Genomic DNA, 19,627 nt, shown 5'->3' on the forward strand with positions numbered 1-19,627 from the left:
AAGGGAAATTCACATTAGTCAGGCAGCTAAAAATGATACAAAACATGAACACAAGAACATGTTAAGAAGTATTGTATAACACAATACTATAGTAACAGTACTAGTATAAATGCTGTTGTACTGTAACTCCAGGTGTAGTAATCGTACCTGTCTGACCGTCTGTCTCTCGTCCACCATCATGGTCTTGGAGCTCTCGTCTGACAGATGGACACGGATCACCAGCTGCAGACACAGAGACAAGGAGGAGGAAGAAGCTTTCTTTATCGTCACCATGACAACGCTCAAGTTTCACCCAGACTGGGTGTGTGTTGCAGATACAGTATCTGTAATTCAGGTTTACCTCGTCAAAAAGAACATTTCAGATCCACAACTATGTTCTTCCTATATTCGTGTGTATGGGGTTTGTCATTACAGATATCTACAATTCAGTTGCAGATATCCGCTATGTGAATTACAGATATCTGTAACTGGGTTACAACTAGTAGGCTAGTAATTCCAGTTTGAGATATCTACAATTTGATTCTGACTAGTCATAATTCCAGTTCAAGATATCTTTAATTCACCTCAATTAAAGATATCTACATGTCCCTTTTCAGGTAGCCTATCTTAAATTAAGTTTTGACTAGGCAAAATTACATTGTAGATATCTGTAACAGGAGTTACTACTAGTCGTAATTCAGTTACAGATATCCGTTATTCACATAGTGGATATCTGCAACTGAATTGTAGATAGCTGTAATGACTAACCCCAAACACATGAATGGTTAAAGTGACGTCATCTGTCCTATAGGAAGAACGTAGTTGTGGATCTGAAATGTTCTATTTGACGAGGCAAAACTGAATCAGATATCTTGAATAAAAAATCCAACTATTCAAAATGTAATTATGACTAGTCAGAAAGGCGTTGTTGATATCTACAATCAATTCTGGATAATCAAACTTAGCTTTTAAATGTTAAATCTGTTTGCCATACTCTTCACAGAGAAACGAGGATGATGATGATAATGATGTTTCCTTTAGTTAAACAGCAGCAGCAAAACGACCCGGTGAAGCAGTTTAACATCATGGATGCACACACACACACGCACACACACACACATGCATGCACATGAAGTCCAGTTATATAACATCGCTGTATCACTGTAGCGTGGTAACTTCACATGAAGCTAAATATAGTCTTTAAACAAGGCCGTATAAGAAGTCTGACTGTTTCAAATGAAAGGTTTATTTATGAGACTTCTCATTGATCAGTGATTATTATTGTTTTCCTTTAGTCGCTGATTATAAAACAAGTTGGATTCAACAACAGGGAGAAGATTTAAAGGTACAAGACCAACACTATCACCTCTCTTCACTTTTAGATTGTTCTTATTAACCAAAAATAAAAACAACAATGACCAGTCACTATATCCACCCATAGAAACACAATATGTCGGTGGTTTTTACACACAGTGTCACACAGCCCTAGTAGAATATAGAATAGGAAATACTTTATTAATCCCTAGGAGGGAAATTCAGCTCGTCCAGCAGCTTACATAACAATGATACGATATAAATGATATAAAATGATATATAGTATTATGTATGTATGTACGACGGAGTATTAGGGCCGCATTGAGAAAAACAAAACAAAACAAAACAAAACACAAACTTCGAGAATAAAGTCGTACATTTCCTACGAGAAAAAAGTCATAACATTATGAGAATAAAGTCGTAAATTTAAGTAGAAGTTTGTGATTTTTTTATTTGTCAATGTGGCCCTAATACTCCGTCGTATGTATGTATAGTATTATGGTATATAATAAATTCATACATTTCTCCTTGGGGTCAGTGAAATGAATGAATGAATGAATGAATGAATGAATGAGTGGATCAAGAACAACACAGTTTGAGTTATTACTGATCAACATGTTTAATATTATTTAAGGTCTTTGGTTTATTTTGTTTTTATATGTTCTGATGTAAATATTCATGTTTGTTTTTCACATAAACACAACTCTATCGGCCTCTATTGTTTCATTTTTATTTTACTTTTATGTCGTTATTTGTCTTTTAGTATTTTAATAAAGTTATATTGCAGAGTGCAGGAAGATATTTTATATTGTCACTTTTTCTTTCTTTTTTTTAAAAAAAAACTTTGTGCAGGATCAACATACAGATGATGGAAACACACACACTCAGGTATCTGGAGCTCTGTGTGTATGTGTGTGTAGTAAATCCAGATTGCCAATCCAGTCTCTCTCTCTCGGTGGGATTGGGATTTAACTCACGATGGTCATTATGTTGAGTGCTCTGTGTGTGTGTGTGTGTGTATGTGTGTATGTATACTTCTGTGTGTGTGTGTGTGTGTGTATGTGTGTATGTATACTTCTGTGTGTGTTGTGTGTGTGTGTATGTGTGTATGTATACTTCTGTGTGTGTTGTGTGTGTGTGTGTGTGTGCATGTGTTGACCCCAGCTGTTATTGACCAACGTGGAGTAACACTGACCTGACCCAGAAAACTGAGTCCGCTGGACACGTGCCAGACTCACAACTCACATGCACATAGACACACACACACACACAAATATACACAATTCATATTTCTGAACTGTAGTGTCCATCTTCCTTTTTCTCTCTGTGTGTGTGTTTGTGTGTGTGTTTGTGTGTGTGTGACGCTGACTCACCTTCTTCACCTGCGCCTCCTTAATCTTCTCGAGGGCGAGACGGATATTCTCCGCCTTCAGCTTGGCAGCCTGCTCCTCCTGCACACACACACACACACATAATGATGATGATGACAACAGGATATTACACACAGCTCAAGCTCAGTCAGTACAAACTTGCAGCACTGACACACACACACACACACTAACACACACACACGAAGGACACACTGGTCCTCTCACCTGGTTCCTCCAACAGGAGTTCATCTTTAGTCGTTTTCACTTAAACAGTCGACGCTTCTGTGTCTGAACTTTACATCTAATGAACTATAAAGTTTTCATTCATAAAAAAAATAATAATCCCAGTTTTATTAATGAGCAGAGTTTTGTTCTGTTTGATTAGTCTTCTAGTCTTCCTCTTCCTCTTCCTCTTCACTCCGGGGTCTGAGGTTTAGTCCAGACGAGTCGAGCAGCCGTCAGACGCGAGTGTGGCTGAAGCTGAAGCTGCCTCTCCTCCTCCTCCTCCTCATCTTCATCAGCACCATCATCATCATCATCGTCGTTGTGGTTGTGGTTGTCGTCGACTCTTATCTCATGTTCCTGTGGCTGCAGGAGAGGAGAGCGGCGCTGGATTAACGCTCGCAGGAGGAGGCTACATGTCTGTTTGGAGACGGCTCCTCTCCCTCTGGAGGAGGAGGAGGAGGAGGAGGAGGAGGAGGAAGATGGATAATCCAAACTGTTCCCAAAACACTGGGAGCTGCTCCGATGGAGGGATGTGGAGGGGGAAAAAATGAAATAAAAAGAGTGCAGAAAGACCACGAGATCTCCAACCACTGTCTCTTTATCTCTTCAGAAGGAAGAGAAGAGGAAAGATGGATGGAGAGGAAGAAAAAGAAGGAAACTCAACATCTGCAAAATGCAAAAAAAAAAAGCAAAAGTAGAAAGACAAGTGGTGGTATAAACAGACGAGTAGAAACGCTGAGCTCTGTCTGTTTACTGTCTGTTTACACTCCCACCGACTGAGCTGCTCTAATCTAGTTATCGACTGACCGGCGTCTGGACTCAGAACCAGATTTACTGACAAAGCAAACAGACAGAGAAGCTACTGACCGACCGACCGACTGGAGAGGAGGAAAACCCCGTCACATCCTCCCTGTCCGGGCGAGATGGAGGGAATGAGAGGAAGAGGAGAAGAGGAGAAGAGGAGAAGAGGAGGAGGAGGAGGAGGAGGGAAGGGGTCGAGCTGGATGGATGAAGGGATGGGGGGAGGGGCTTTGTCGTTGCCGTGCCGACTTCCATCCATGCACAGGCACTGATCTCTCTTTATATTTATTTATTTTTTTTATTCCAAGCCCCCTCTCTCTGCTCCTCTGTTCCTCGCTACGACCGTCTTCGCTCGTCTTTCCACTCTTCCTTTTAATCCGCTTTTGTTTTTTTTTTCCTCCTCGTTTTGTCCTCGTCTCACTCTCACTCGTCTCACCCCCCCTCCTCCTCTTCCCTCCTCCATCCTCCCCCTTTCCATCCTCCATCCTCTCAGTATGTGGTCAGTTTGTTTAGGGGGATCTTTTCCAGTCACTTCACATGAATGTCTCAGTGTCTGTGCGTGCCGTGACGGAGGTGCTCCACTTTAGCCCGTCTGCACAAACACAAACATTTACACACACATACTGTACACACATTCTCACGCACACACACACACACACACACACTTACTCTCTCACACGCACACACACAGACACACGAGGGTCCATATTGTGAACAAGCGAAAGGGCAGAGGGAAACGAAGGGAAAGACGAGGAAGAGGAGATTAGCAACCAATCTCCTTATCGACACCCCACAATCCCCCCAGAAGTACACACATCTACACACACACACACACACACACACACACACACACACACACTACAGACCTACATTATCTCCAGTATAAGCTCATAAACACCAACATAATGAGCGGCCTATGTTTTGGTCAGAAGATTAAAATCTGTGACATGTCGAGGTGTCACAATATATATATATATATATATATATATAAAAAATCAATGATGACATAAAAATTTACATTTAAATGACTCAGAAAATACAGTTAAATCAGTTTATATATTGTTTCTTATAATAATGTGTTTGTTGTTGGTTATGGACTATTTGGATTGGAGATTCTGCGTTTGCATTTTACTTGTTTTGTTTGGTTAATGAATGAAATTAAAGAAAAAGAAATAAATGCGTGTAATAAGGCTATAAATTATTATCTCTGAAGGCTGAGATTATTCATTCCACTGTATTTAATTATTCATGTCATGTTTATTTGATAGAGGCAGATGCACGCAGAGGATTGCATGACAATTATCCACATGTATGTACTGCATCATAGCATTTACAGCTAACAATCATTTCCAATGACCGTTAAGTTGTAACATAACATACAGTAGATGAAAGGAAAGTGAGCTGTGCATATAAAATGTAAGTTTCTTATACTAAATGAACAAGTGATAAATATTATTTAAAATCTAGCATAGAAATTCACCAATAATGAACTTGGTAAAATATGAATGATACACCAAGAATAATCTAGATATATCTTAAAATTAAAGTGTATATTATGAACACTGATGTATTTTTATAAATATTTTATGCCATTTACCGCAAAATATAACAACAAAATTCAAAGATGTATCTGTAAAGCCTGATCATCAATCAGAAGTGGCAGTGTCAGGTTACAGGCCATGTGTTCAGTTATGAAATAATAAAAAAGCCATTTCCTGTTACGTAAATTTTAACCTTAATCTAGCAACACCATTTATCATCATCATAGTCTGTTAAAGCAGGACAGAAAACAGAGATCTTAGAGTTACATAACAACAATTTGAGCTAAAATGAGGCTAAAAACAACAAAGGTCTGACTCTGACTTTAAAAAAGTGACGCTGAGGATTAAATTTGACAAATTACACAACACATCATCTGTTTGTGCTTTTTAACATCTGAGCTAAAAGTTGAACTGTGGAGAACAAGGACAAAGTTTAATGGCTGTTGCATTAAACCTTTAGCCCGATAGTGAAACGTTGTGTTAGCATGTTACAGTCGATACAGTGTTCTGTGTGCGTCCGTTAGCGTTTTAATGCTACAGTAGCTGTCAGTTGTGTTTACGTTCAGAAGAATATTTATCGCCCACAGCAGGAGGCTAGGCTAACACGTGTCACCTGTCATCATCATCATCCTCAAAGTCATTACTGTCTCCTCATCTCTGCCTTCAACATCTTCATCATATCATTTTGATTGATTTAAAATGTTAAATACTTTGGATCAATATTATGTTGATTATGTAGCCTATTTTGTTTTAACTTCACCCAAAATGAAAATAATTTCCTATTTTGCTTTCTGTGTTTAGTTTCTTCTTTAATGACATTATTTTAACCATGCTAACTAGCTAGCAACTTGAAACAAGCAGTGCAATGTTCTCTCTGTTCTATTTTCTACACCAATGTTTGTTTTTGAAAAAAGTAATTTGAGATAAAGAACTATTTATTTATTAATCCTGACTATTTTAAGGTTATTTTAAATGTTGTGAATTATAAGGTCTTTTTAATACACTTCACAACAGGCTGCTATGGAGCCAAACTACATTTGCTTGTATTGCTTCACCAGTAGGCTACGATGATAATAAAGGGATCTTGAATCTTGAAATTTCCACAATTTCTGAACCTTTAACTCTACAAAGTCATGAATTAATGCAACGTGATGTTTAAGAAACATTTAAAGGGTAATTTTAATCAATCAGTTCCAGACTGAGGTGTTTTAAAATGGTCACAGCATCATAATGACGGTAACGTTAATAGTCTGATTAATGAGGTCATTGTGACTTTGAGTCTGGTTTTTATTTGCATGGAGCCAATCGATTATCACCTCAATCAATTAATGAATAAATGAATTGTTGATAAGCAGATTGCTGTTTTTCCACCTCTAATCCTCTGAGCTGTGATGCTGGATGATGGATCTGATGAGTGTCTCTAAACCTGATAACAGACACACACACACACACAATTACACATTAGATCATTTTCAAATCGACACCATCAAGTCCCGAGTCAACATTATTAATTACAGATTGTTTTAATTCGCAAGAAGTGTAAACAATTATTGAGGTTTTTCTTTATATGATAAATGTTAATTATTTGTTGAATTGTGGATTCTGAATCTGTACAGTTTCATAACACCATTACTTACCGTGCGTAACGGTGTAAATAACATTAACATTACCGTAACAATTCATTGACAGTTTTTTTTTTTTTAATCCATTAAATCCATCCAGGAACGGATTAAAATGTGCTTAATATATTATAATCCACTCATTTATCCATTAATTAACCTCCATTCTGTGCCGACTGGTGTCTTTTGTGTGGTCTAACTCTGTCTCTGGTAGCGTCTGTACATTTCATCCGGATGTTAAATCTCCATCTCAACCATTTTTCCAGTTGCTTTACATCCATCCCGCCACAGGGCTCCGTCTCCGTCTCTTTCTCCTGCCGTCATCTCCAGCTTGCAGAGTAAACATTTTTTTTCTTTTTTCTCTCTCTCTCTCTCTCTCTCCTCCATCTCATAGATATTCACTTGACCTACATTATATACAGACGCTAAAATTAGCTTCTGCCCAGGAAGGATCCTGCTGCCTTTGAAGTGGTGGAGGAATATGTCCCTCCTGAGCCGCCGTAGGCTCATAAACAGAGCCGAGTGATGCGACTTATGTGGAAGCAGCAGCAGCAGAAGTGGGCCAGATGTGTGTGTGTGTGTGTGTGTGTGTGTGGGTGGGAGGGCTGCAGTTATTGCTGCGGCGGTGTAACACTGACACAGAAAGACTTCCCTATATGCAGAGCTACACACATGCATACATTCAAACACACACAAACACACATATTGTTGTTGTGTTGCTGCTCTAACGAGTGCAGATAATTACACCCTCAGCCTAATCACTGCTGCAGGAATTAGACTGGCCCCATCATAGCTCGTAATCTCAGGACCCCCCCCAACCCTAACCCCAACCCTTCCCCCCAATCTGCTCTAATCTGGGACCACAAATTAAAACAAAAATCACGTTTTTTTTCCAAGACGCAGCTCAGAGCGACTTGAAGCCGCAGCTCAGTGGAGTCGGGAAGGAAAACACTGAGACGGGTTATATCTTGGCTTGGCTCTGTTTAAATCCGCAGCAGTAAAAGCTGGATTTGAAGCCAATGGAGATAAATGGATGTTAAAAGAGTAAAAAACACATTAATCTGACAGCATTTATGTCATTTTAGAGCTTTGTATTGTGCAGTTACGCACTCTCTGTGATACGACGGTGCATTAGTGGGTAAAACCCGCTTTAATGTGATGTCATTCTCTTCTTTTTTATCTATTTTATCGCACAGTTTTACTCTGATGCTCTTAGTTTTACTTCATACCTTCTTCTGTTCTAACTCTTTTATCACATATTTTCTTATTTTATCCCCTTTTATCATGTGTACCACCATTTCTTTAATTTTTTTAATTGAATTAACTGTGTGCATTTTAATTTGAGTCCTCCTGGTCTCAATTTGTTGTTGGGTGTACAGTATTGCCTGCAGTTCCTGTAATGCTTGGGTGATCCATCTCTTATGGCACTATGGTAACTTTTCTTTATATGTTGTTTTGTCAAGCACAATGTAAACTTGTGTTTTTAAAGGTGCTATACATACATTTCTTTATAAAGTCCTTAAAGTAGAATAAGATAATTCAGGGTTTGTTTTTGTTCCAGATTAGGTCAAATTATGAGCTTTAAATTGTAGCTTCATCCTAAACTCAATCGAGGAAGATGTTTTGAGATTTTGTTTCTCAGAAGTGAAACAGGTCAATAAACTGAGGAGGATTTGTGTCATTACAAAGACAGACAGCCAAAACCGTGAGAGAAGAAGTCCAAATAAGACAGCCCGTTGCCAGCCACACCAGCTGCTCCGAGTGTGTGTGTCTGTGTGAGTGTGTGTGTGTGCACGTGCATGTATAGTATACGATGCTACTGGGAATCCCCCCCTCTCTGCACCAAAGCAGATTATCCCTGCAGATCTGGCACATCCGTCCAACATCCAATCAAACGGCCTCATCTGCTTTATCATCCAATCAAATCATGACATTGCTGATCCAATCAGGGGAAAGCCTACTTGCTTACTCTCTCCATCTAATACCTACAGTATAAACACACACATACACACACACACACACCAACACACAGATAAATACAACTTTGGCCTTAGCCATTAAGACGCCTACAGCTTTAGCTCAGCAGCAGCAGAGCCATACTTCCATCCAAGGACTTTCACATGCATCACTCTGCAAATAAAATAAAATAAAACTTCCTTTACATTGCTGACATTACATTATTAATAAGAACCATCGACATAGAGGAAAAAAGGCTGATTTCCACCAGCGACAACAACAATCAACACAACAACACCACCAACTAGTCTCATTACCTCCATCGATCGGTGTTTCCTGTCATCAGCCTCATCCACTCGGCTCCATTACTGTTGGCCGAGCTCCAAACGCCTCATTACCACAAACCAACGGCTGCTCCTCTACTTCCTGTCCAGAGGTCACCGCTGCTGTTCAACTACCTCAACTACCACCACCATATATCAACATGCCCAGGTGCAACAAAGTAGAAAAAAATCATAATATCTATGATTTCAGACACAACCTTTAAATGGTGTTTTTTAACAGAGAATAAACACAGGCTGAAGATTTCAACAAGGTTTAACTTGAAAACCAGATTAAATCCTGGTTTAAGATGAATTCAGTGGCACCAAACTAGTTGTAAGATTCAATTTAAACCTCTCTTTCAATTTTAGTTTTTACTTTACACCAAGAATAACTTTAATGCTGATATACCCAATTTCTAAATTCCAACTTAAAGGGATAGTTTACCCAAAATTCAAATTTCACTCATTATCTACTCACCCTCACGTCAACTAAGGGCTGGGAGAATTTTAGTCCTCTGTTCCTTCTCTGAGTTACGGGAGGGTCCGCGCAGCAGTATTTGTCCAAATAATGGTTGTGAAGGGTGCTCACTTTTCTTCGTCCAAAAAGACACACCAAAAAACATCTAAATACCTCCATAGTGCTCGTCTGTAATGTCCCTCTCGTATTGAAGCCCCGACATGAGAAACTGTTCAGTGCAAATCACGCAAGATTTGCACTGACCGACACAGGAAGAGCAGTGAACTGAGACACTGAGAGCTTCCGCTACAAACAAGCTTAAAATATAGACTCATTTAATTTTTTTCGGAACAATTTTTCATGTCGGGGCTTCAATACAAGAGGGACATTACAGACGAGCACTATGGAGGTATTTAGATGTTTTTTGGTGTGTCTTTTTGGACGAAGAAAAGAGAGCACCCTTCACAACCATTATATGGACACATACTGCTGCGCGGACCCCCCCGTAACTCAGAGAAGGCACAGAGGACTCTGAAACTTCTCCCAGCCCTTAGTCGACATGAGGGTGAGTAGATAATGTGAGTAGATAATTCAGAAATCTGTATTTTGGGTGAACTATCCCTTTAAGCCTGGCTTATGCTTCTGCCACAACTCCACACGGTAACTATACTGGTGCCTTGACGCCATCGTGCATCTTTCGAAGTTCCTTTTACTGTGATCTAGGTTTCACTTCAGCCAATGTTGAAGGTTAGTAACAATAATAAGTTCACTTGTTTCTCAGCTTCATACACAAACTAACAATTATTCCTCAATAATCGGTATAAAGACTTTTACAAACTGTGTCCAGGTTCAGTCAGTCAGCCACTGACCACTCACCGGAAATGACGATCACCAAAGGTTGACCTTGAAGGTCATCCGCTCTCCATCTGCTCTGCTCACTTGACTTCAACATTAGAATTTTACTTTTCCTCCATCCGCCATGTGTTTTTAGTCCACCACCGGCAGCGACAGCGGCTCCTCCTTCATCTTCAGTTGCCGTGTTTGGACAATACGTTGGCGCCATCGCTCCTCTTTTGCTATGCAGCCAAGATGGCGACCGTTGGGAGTGAGAAGTGTCCATCCATCCTTGAACTCTCAACGTTCTGGACCATTGTCAGAGCAACATCCGGCACAAAAATAATAAACTTGTGGTGTCCAGTTGGTTCACTTGGTACAGTGCATAGCAGACGCGACTCATGAGTCCAAACTGCGCCATGCCCCATGTTTTCTTCTCTCGGTCTCCTTCCTGTACGGCTGGCTCAGCGCAACAAAAAAAAAAGGTATCCACTTCTTGTTGTTTGGTTTGTTTCCATTTTATAGATGGAGTTCAAGTGTAAATAGGAGGTGATTTGATCAGACACAGAAGCGTGGACCGTCTCACTTACCTGTACTGAGTCTCTCTTATATGAGTCAGTGTGTTTCCCCCATTAGTGTCACTGAAGCACGATCACACAGGCTGTCTGTTGGCAGCTTTATTTGTCTGTAAATGTGGCTCACTGGCACTTTATCATCCAATCAGAGTTAATAAAAAATACAACAGTTCTCCTCCTGTGTGATCGTAAACTTAAAGATGCTTCAGTCTGGTCTTACACCCACACACGCAACGGTATGTATCACAACATCAAACATGCAGTGAGGTTTTATCAACATTCAATGAAGCAAACCTTCATGCTTCACAGGAAAAAATGCTAAATGACCTTTTGCACTCTGTCAACACAGTAACAAACACCAGCAAACAGGAACCAGAGAGGAGCACAGACAGGAGCAACAGTAGGCTACTGCTACCTCCTTACAAAACACACAGGTGAACACAACACAAGTCATTCAAAAGCTTTACAGAGTAAAGGTTCAAACACAGCAACATGTTTTATTTCTGTTTGTTTGTTTGTATTCTATTTGTCTTAATTATACTGTCTTCTTATTTTCCAATTATTCAATAATAATATTAAAGCTCCATACAGTATAAAGGTAGATGTTTGTATTAAAGCTCCATACAGTATAAATGTAGATATCTATGTGTAGTGTGATTAAAAAAAGTTCTACCTTGCTATGAATGTAAAAGTTAAAGAAAATAGGACATAAAAAGGGGAATAGCCTAATGTTCTTTTTTGAGTAAAAGTAATGATTCACTTGTGCAGAAATCATGTCACTGCTCCACTTTATTTTAAAGTCAATGTTCAATCACTAGAAACAAGTTTTCTAGTGATTTCACGTATTTGATGCTTCCGGTGGATTTCGGCCTCACAGGCAAATATTGGTTGTTGTTTTTTTAGTCAGACTACAGATAAACCAAAAGAGTCATTAAACTAGTCCTGAATCCCTGGTGTGTTGCAGCCTCTGTAAAGCTTTTGTGAACATGCACCAGACACCACACAAACCGGCCGTTATTTAACCCTACAGAGGACGACAGGGCAGAAGAATGAAGGTGAGAAGAAGGAGGGGTAAGCCATGATTCCTGCTCCATCAACATGCGTGTACAAAGAGGAGAAGGAGCAGAGGAGAGGAAGGTGAAGCATGCAGTAGTGGATGGGAGCGTCACCTTGGTCAGCAGGTGGGTGGGTTTTCCTGCTATGTTTCTCAGAATCAGAGAGGTTTCCCTGTCCAGATAGGAGTGCTTCAAAGAGAGAGAGAGAATGTGAATTAATCTGCTGTTTGATTGGTTGGTTGGTTGTGGCAGTTTAGCAGAAAGCTGTGAAGGTGAAGCAGAGAAGAGCGGTACAGTAGGGGAAAGAAACCATCAGCATCGTTGATCTTAAGAGGTCAGAGACTGAAACCTGTGAACAACTGTACACATGATAAAGAGGTCACAGCGATGATGGAGGTAAAGGTTTAATGTCAACACACATCAACAACAGGAGGAGAAAAACATCTCTGTCTGTGGTGTTCAACACATTGTGATGAAGTAGGCTACTTTCATTTCACCAACCTGCACTAGTCTTTGGTTATCTAATTAAAGTGCAACCGATTTGACGCCACGGCTAATTCACGGTCCTTGTTCCTGGTTAGGTTCATGTACATAGTTCATCATTCATATGAACGTACAAATAAAGCAGACACAGATGTGCAGCGAAATGATTATTAAAACCTCCTACAGAAGAAAGAGTACCTTGAAGGAGATTTTTTTTTTAATTTGTAAGAACTTGGTTTGTTGCTAGAAGTTGTTAGTTGTTAAAAAACGTGTCTTCAGGAGGCTAAAGTCCATTGCTATCGGAAAGCAAGGAGATGGAGCCTGGGCTAGCTGGTTAGCATGCTAATTGCAGTAAAGAAAAAGACAAGCTTGCTTTCCAACCTCTGGAAACAGATATTGAGGGTAAAGAATGAAGTTTGACGATGAACTTTCGACAAGTAAACAGCTGCTAATGCTAACGTTAGCTACTGTATGTAACAATAGTAATAAAACAAATAGTTCCTTTAAATTTGAACTACAGCTTCCATCTCACCTGGTGCATCTCTCAACTGAAACCATGCAATTTGTGTAAAAAGGTAAAAGGAAAATCCACTTGTTAAGTCTTGATGAAACAACACTAGAGTCCCATTTCCACTGCAGGTAATTTTACAGGGGTCGTTAGCAGGAAGCGCCCCAAGGACCATTTCCTGGATCTTTTACCAGGATTAAACTAGTCCTGATTGGGTATAGACTCAGAGCAGGATGTGACGCCAAGAGAAAGCTCAAAAATAAGCAGCATTTTTAAAACCCAGAATTAGTAGAAAGCCTCTACACTGAAAAAGCAACAACAACAAGAGCAGTAAAAGAAAAAACTGCCGCACAACGATCAAAACCGTTGTTCAATGATTATGTTTATGGTGCGTCCTACTCTGTAGCTACTAAAGACACAGCGGCCTCGAGGTCCGAGCAAGAAGACGGTTCCTGTCTCCTAAATTTTGCCAGAAACTTCCTCAGAGGAAACAGCGCTTAGAAAGCTATGCACTGAAATCTCAGCCTCACATTTGCCTCACTCTTCGTTATCCAGGATTTAGGGGGCGGAGTCGGACACTGCCAAGATGGCAACAGTGCAGCAGCTGCTTTTCAGGCTACGTCCATTTTTATTTATTAATTATTTTTTAAAGGAGCAGAAATATCATCATCTGTTTCTGTTTACCACTGGTCCAAGGTCGTGACGGGAAGATGTTAAACCAGTGGTTCCCAACCTTTTTTGACTCGTGACCCCATTTTGACATCACAAATTTTTGGCGACCCCGCGATATTTTTATATGCAGCATTTTATTTGAACTCGATTTATATTCAAGAAAGTGAAAGTATAGAATACAGTTGTTTAAGATTGTGTGTGGTGTTTTTAATCATAACTTTAAAAAGAGTAATAATTAGTTAAAAAATATTTTTATGAGTATTTTTTTTTAAAAATCAATTACTAGACATTCCAGGCGACCCCATTTGAATTTCAGGCGACCCCACGTGGGGTCCCGACCCCAAGGTTGAAAAACACTGTGTTAAACTGTATTGAGATTTTTTAAAGTAAAGTCTAGAGTCTGGAGCAGAAATACAACCTACAGTGGACTCAACTGCTGCCCTGTTAACATTTCATTGAGAGATAAAGGTTAAATAATTCAAGTAGAAACACGTTTACAGTCACTGCTGCTTCAGGCTTCACTGGAGGGAGAGTGGAGAGTGAGACGGCTAAATAAAATAAAATAAAATAAAACAAAAAAAACAGGGCAGACACACAGACAGGGTTTTTACTCCAGGCCAACGGGCTGCCAGACGGGTTTTTATCAATTATTCATCTGCTCAATTATTCACAGTTTGTATTACTCCTATTTACTGACAGTGTGGACTTCACTGGCAGACGTAGGGCAACTCTGTGGCTGCGTGAGATTTATATAATCCCACATATAGTAGTTTACAGTCCACGTGCAGGACGACGAGTCAGTTGATCCACAGCAGCTTCCCAGTGGGTTAGGGTTAGTGGGCTCCAGTAGATCTGAACCAGCTCCAGTTTGATCTTCTGATCCGATTTGATTTTGTCACATAATGCGTAGAGATATTATATGATATGATGAGGAAGCGGATAATTATATAACATTGTTTAATTTAATTTATTTTTAATTTAGTTTGACTTAATCAGAGAGATATCGGACAGTTAGAGTAAAAAGAAAACGACATTTCATTTCCAGACCCTCGCCCACTCTCTGTGATAAACTGTGTGTGAGCTTCAATCACTAGAAACCATTTGATAGAAAGCATTAGTTCTGATAACCACAGATTAAAAATAATATTTAGGTCAAACACACGGACATGTACAAACACACACACACACACACACACGATTACAGTCGGCTTCTCCCTTTGGCCAAGATCTGACCAACCACATCCAAGTGTGTGTGAGTGTGTATGTGTGTGTTGATCCCCTCTAGGATACAGTGATCAAGAAGACAGAGCTCCTATATTCACATATACATCTGAAGACTACAGTAGCTATATGTATCTTTACTGTATACCCAGCTCTATTCCTGGAGCGCAGCAGTGTAAAGGTTCAATTCATTATCTGCTGCATCTTATTCACCTTTCTGTTTTTTTAATTTATGAATAAACATGTCGACTTTATATTTATTTTTCAGGGTTCAAATCTAATTTAAGACTTTTAAAAAGACAGGAAGTCGTGGGAACGATAAGACCAGAAGTTATTAAATAACTTCTATATTATGTTTTTTAATATAATAAGTGCATGAATTAGTGTCACATGTGCATTAATGTCCTCCTGTTGTCCTTCTGGGTCAAATTGACCCAGTCTGTTCCCTTCCTCCATCCTTCCCTCTTTCCTTCCTTTCTCCCTTCCTTCTTTCCACAATCCTTTTTCCATTCCTTCCTTCCTTCCTTCCTTCCTTCCTTCCTTCCTTCCTTCCTTCCTTCCCTTCGTCCATCATTCTGCTTCCTTCCTTGACCCAATCTGCTCCCTTCCTCCATCCTTCCCTCTTTCCTCCCTTCCTTCTTTCCACAATTCTTCTCCCCTTCCTTCCTTCATTCCTTGAACCAATCTGTTCCCTCCCTCCATCTTTCTTTCCTTCCTTCTTTCCACAATCCCTTTTCCCTTCCTTCCTTCCTTCCCTTCGTCCATCATTCTGCTTCCTTCCTTGACCCAATCTGTTCCCTTCCTCCATCCTTCCCTCTTTCCTCCCTTCCTTCTTTCCACAATCCTTTTTCTTTCCTTCTTCGTCCATCCTTCTGCTTCCTTCCTTGACCTATTCTGTTCTCTCTCTCCCTCCATCTTTCTTTCCTTCCTTCCCTTTTCCCTTCCCTTTTCCTTCCTTCCTTTCTTCTTTCCCTTTGTCCTTAGGCCTACTTCTTCCTTCCTTTTTGACCCAATCTGTTCCCTTCCTCCATCTATCTTTCCTTCATTTTTCCCTTCCTTCTTTCCTCCCATCTTTCCCTTTGTCCTTCCTTCCTTCCTTCCATCTTTCCCTTTGTCCTTCCTTCCTTCCTTCCTTCCTTCCTTGACCCAGGAGGACAACAGGAGGGTTAAACCAGCCACCAAATAGAAGCAGGATGTGAACAGCTGCATGGACGGATGGATTCTTCTATTTTAAAATGATTCACTGAGGATTCACATAGTTAAAATAACAATATGTGGATTTTTTAAGGAAGTTTTTAAAGTAACTGGCAGGATGCTGAGAGAAACTGAGATCACAGATAACGAAGGGAGGTTTGAGCGGCGACTCAGGTGCCTCCAACATATTGTGAAGTTGTGATGTCATTGTTGACATCATGAACACGATGACAGATGCTTTGTCACAGCGGGATCAGACGCCGTCGTCGCCATGCGGCTTCCAGTGTCAAATATGAAACCTCCTCCTGCTCGCCGCCATCTGTCCGTCTGCTGCGTGTGTCGGTGTCATCGTCAGTGGCTTCATCAGGAGAGTCGTTTGTTCGTTACAACAAACTCTGTTTCCGCTGTTTCATAAAAATAGGTGAGTTTCAGACTGTGGCTGCTTGTAGCTTGTTGACCTTCAGTGACCTTTAGACGACCCAGACTATAGTTGTTTTCCATCTTTGTGCTGAGATAAATTAATCAGCTTCATGTTTTAACGTTCAGTCTCGGCTTGTTCCCGTCACCTGCTCAGGAATCTGGTTCTTCCACAGAAGCCCCGCCCCCTTTTCCCTTCCTGCCCTCTGGTCAGTTCACACATCTCCTCCTCCTCTCCTTCTTCTCTTCTCTTACTCCTCTCCTTCTCCTCATCTCCTTCTCTCTTCCTCCTGCTCTTCCTCCTCCCCTTTCTTCCTCATCTCTTCCTCCTCATCCCCCCCTCCTCTCCTTCTCCTTTTCTCTTCCTCCTCCTCCCCTCCTCCTCTCTTCCTCCTGCTCTTCCTCCTCCTCTCTTCCTCATCCCCTCCTCTCCTTCTCCTTTTCTCTTCCTCTTACGCCTCCCTTTTCTTTCTCTTCTCTTCTCTTCCTCCTCCTCCCCTCCTCTCTTCATCCCCTCCCCTTCCACTCTTCCTGTTCCTCTCCTTCTCTCTTCCTCCTGCTATTCCTCCCCTTTCTTCCTCTTCTCTTCCTCCTCATCCCCTCCTCCTCCAACACTCTTCCTACTCTCCTTCCCCTCCTCTCCTTCTCTTCCTGCTCCTCTCCTGCTCCTCCTCTCTTCCTCCACCCCTCCTTCTCTCTTCCTCCTGCTATTCCTCCCCTTTCTTCCTCTTCTCTTCCTTCTCATCCCCTCCTCCTCTCCTCCTCCAACACTCTTCCTACTCTCCTTCCCCTCCTCTCCTTCTCCTTTTCTCTTCTTCCTCCTCCCCCCCTCTTCCTCTCTTCCTGCTCCTCTCCTGCTCCTCCTCTCTTCCTCCACCCCTCCTTCTCTCTTCCCCCTCCCCTCTTCCTCCTCTCCCTCTCCTTCTCCTCCTCTCTTCCCCCTCCCCTTTTCCTCCTCCTCTCTTACTCCTCACATCCTCCTCTCTTCCTCCCCTCATTTCTTCCTACTCATCTCCTTCTCCTTCTGTCTTCCTCCTGCTCTTCCTTCTCCCCTTTCTTCCTCTTCTCTTTCTCCTCACCCCCCTCTTCCTCTCCTTCTCATTTTCTCTTCCTCCTCTCCTTTTCTCTTTATCCTGTTCTTCCTCCTCCCATCCTCCTCTCTTCCCCCTCCCCAGTTTCTCCTCCTCTCCTTCTCCTCATCTCTTCCTCCTCCCCTTTCTTCCTCATCCCCTCCTCCTCCTCCTCCTCCTGGGACGTCCAGCTGAGTCCTCAGACTTTATTTTTACTGCCCTTAATAAAGTGAGTGTGTAAAGCAGAGATCCAAAGTGCAGCAGTCCCAGTTTCTAATGAGCTGGACTCATGGGAGCAGCTCTCTCTCTCTCTCTCTCATCCCTCTCTCTGCTCTCATCCCTCTCTTTCTGTTTTCTCCCTCTCTCCGTCTCCTCTGATCTTTCTTTTTCTTTTCCTATGCTTCACTCTTTTGCCCCTCTCTCTCTCTGCTCATCTCTTAGTTTCCATCCTCCTCTAATTCCTTTATCGTCCACAGCCATTTGCTGACTCACTCTGGCCTCTCGTCTCGTTATTCTAATTTTATTCCTCTCTCCCTCTTTCTCTCCTTCTCTCCATCTTTCTCTCTCAGATTGTGCTCTGGATGAACTGGAGCACTAACCCAGTTTCCCGCTCTCTGAGCAGGGTTTCTGTTTGCAGTTCAATCTTTTTTTTGTTTTTGGCCTGAGCAAGGCATTAACCACGATAAGGTCTGAGGTTAAACTCCCACAGTCACAAATACTCAACCAAAAAAAGGCGAGTGAAATGAAAATCAGCATTTTATAATCTTTTTTTTTTTTTTTTTTGGAGTTATATTTTTGCAGAGCGGCTGTGAATCTGACTAGGCCGTTGATTCAGGGGAAGATTACAACCGTGGTTTTTTTTTTTTTTGGTTTCTCTTTCTAATCTGGAGCAGAAACTCGAGCAGAGCGGGTTTAATGATAAAAGAAGTGAAGACGCAGCCTGAAGCAGCAGCGGCGGCAGCAGAGGAGGAGGAGGGAGAAAACGCCAGAGCAACACAAAGCACTGCAGCGAAACCTGAAACAACCTACACTGTAAAAAACAAAACAAAAAACCCTGACAAAACAATGATGGGTGGACTGAAACAACACGACTGAAGCCAAAAGAAAAGAGAAAATCTCTCTTTCCACTAGACTACAGTTTCACATCTTTAAATGATGTGCTTTCATTTTCCATCCTGATATTAAAATGAAATGCAGATTGGTTTGAAAACGACTGCACTGCAAAAATCCTCCAAACACAACAGGCAGTGATGTAAAAAACACTTAGTTTTACGTCTGAGTCAAAAAATTCCACGGATGCCGATGGATCATTTTCCCAGAGTTTAAAAAAATAAAATAAAATGCCATTATCGTCTGACGCACGTTAATCTCCGTCTAATCTGCTTGAAGCGATCCCAGACTCAGCGTAATCCCAGTCGGAGCACAGACAGGTGTTAGAGACCTGGATCCACACACTCAACAAACGTCCGGCTGCTAAAAGCCTGAAAATTGAATTAGCAGTGACGTAAAACTGATGTGATGGAGGAGTCGTTTTGTTCAGTGTGAAAGAGACGCAGACAGACAGATGATATGATACTCACAGATTTCTCTTCTCACTGCTCATAGGATGCTCAAATTTAATCTTGTGTTATATTGCTTCCTAGGTTTCTACATTTCTAATTCGATGTCTTATGCTGCCACTGGTGCCTGAATTTCTCTTGCGATCATTCAACCTAAGTATCTTATCTAATCTCAGGGTTCCTACACATTTGAAATTTCCAAATTCCACACTTTTTCCAGACTTCTTGGTAAAAGAATTCAAATAATTTGTGACATTTAAGTAAATAGATGTGCATAATATTAAAAAAAAGCATGCAATTAATCATTTGTTTTCATTATTCTGAATGTGTATGCCATTATGTCACCAAATCATTTCCAGGAGATTGTAACTAGGTACAATAGCCCATACAAAATAATTAACCCAAATAACTTCAGATAAGACCAAACCCAGATAAATATTAAGATAAATATATT

General features: G+C 40.9%; 1 protein-coding gene and 1 long non-coding RNA gene across 2 annotated transcripts in view; both read right to left on the reverse strand.

Annotated features, from left to right (window-relative positions):
* Positions 1-19,627, reverse strand: part of LOC146965504 (uncharacterized) — a 518,674-nt gene that overhangs the window by 213,606 nt on the left and 285,441 nt on the right. The window lies entirely within an intron of this gene.
* Positions 1-19,627, reverse strand: part of raph1a (Ras association (RalGDS/AF-6) and pleckstrin homology domains 1a) — an 87,561-nt gene that overhangs the window by 15,130 nt on the left and 52,804 nt on the right. The window contains exons 9-11 of the mRNA XM_085764970.1: positions 12,164-12,238; positions 2,667-2,744; positions 148-222 (exon numbers count right to left, since the gene is read on the reverse strand). Coding sequence (XP_085621096.1) covers positions 148-222; positions 2,667-2,744; positions 12,164-12,238 — 228 coding nt within the window. The remainder of the gene's footprint in view (positions 1-147; positions 223-2,666; positions 2,745-12,163; positions 12,239-19,627) is intronic.

Source organism: Trachurus japonicus, chromosome 21 (assembly GCF_045865225.1).
Source record: "Trachurus japonicus isolate A0001 chromosome 21, Traja_1.0".
NCBI classification, from domain to species: domain Eukaryota; kingdom Metazoa; phylum Chordata; class Actinopteri; order Carangiformes; family Carangidae; genus Trachurus; species Trachurus japonicus.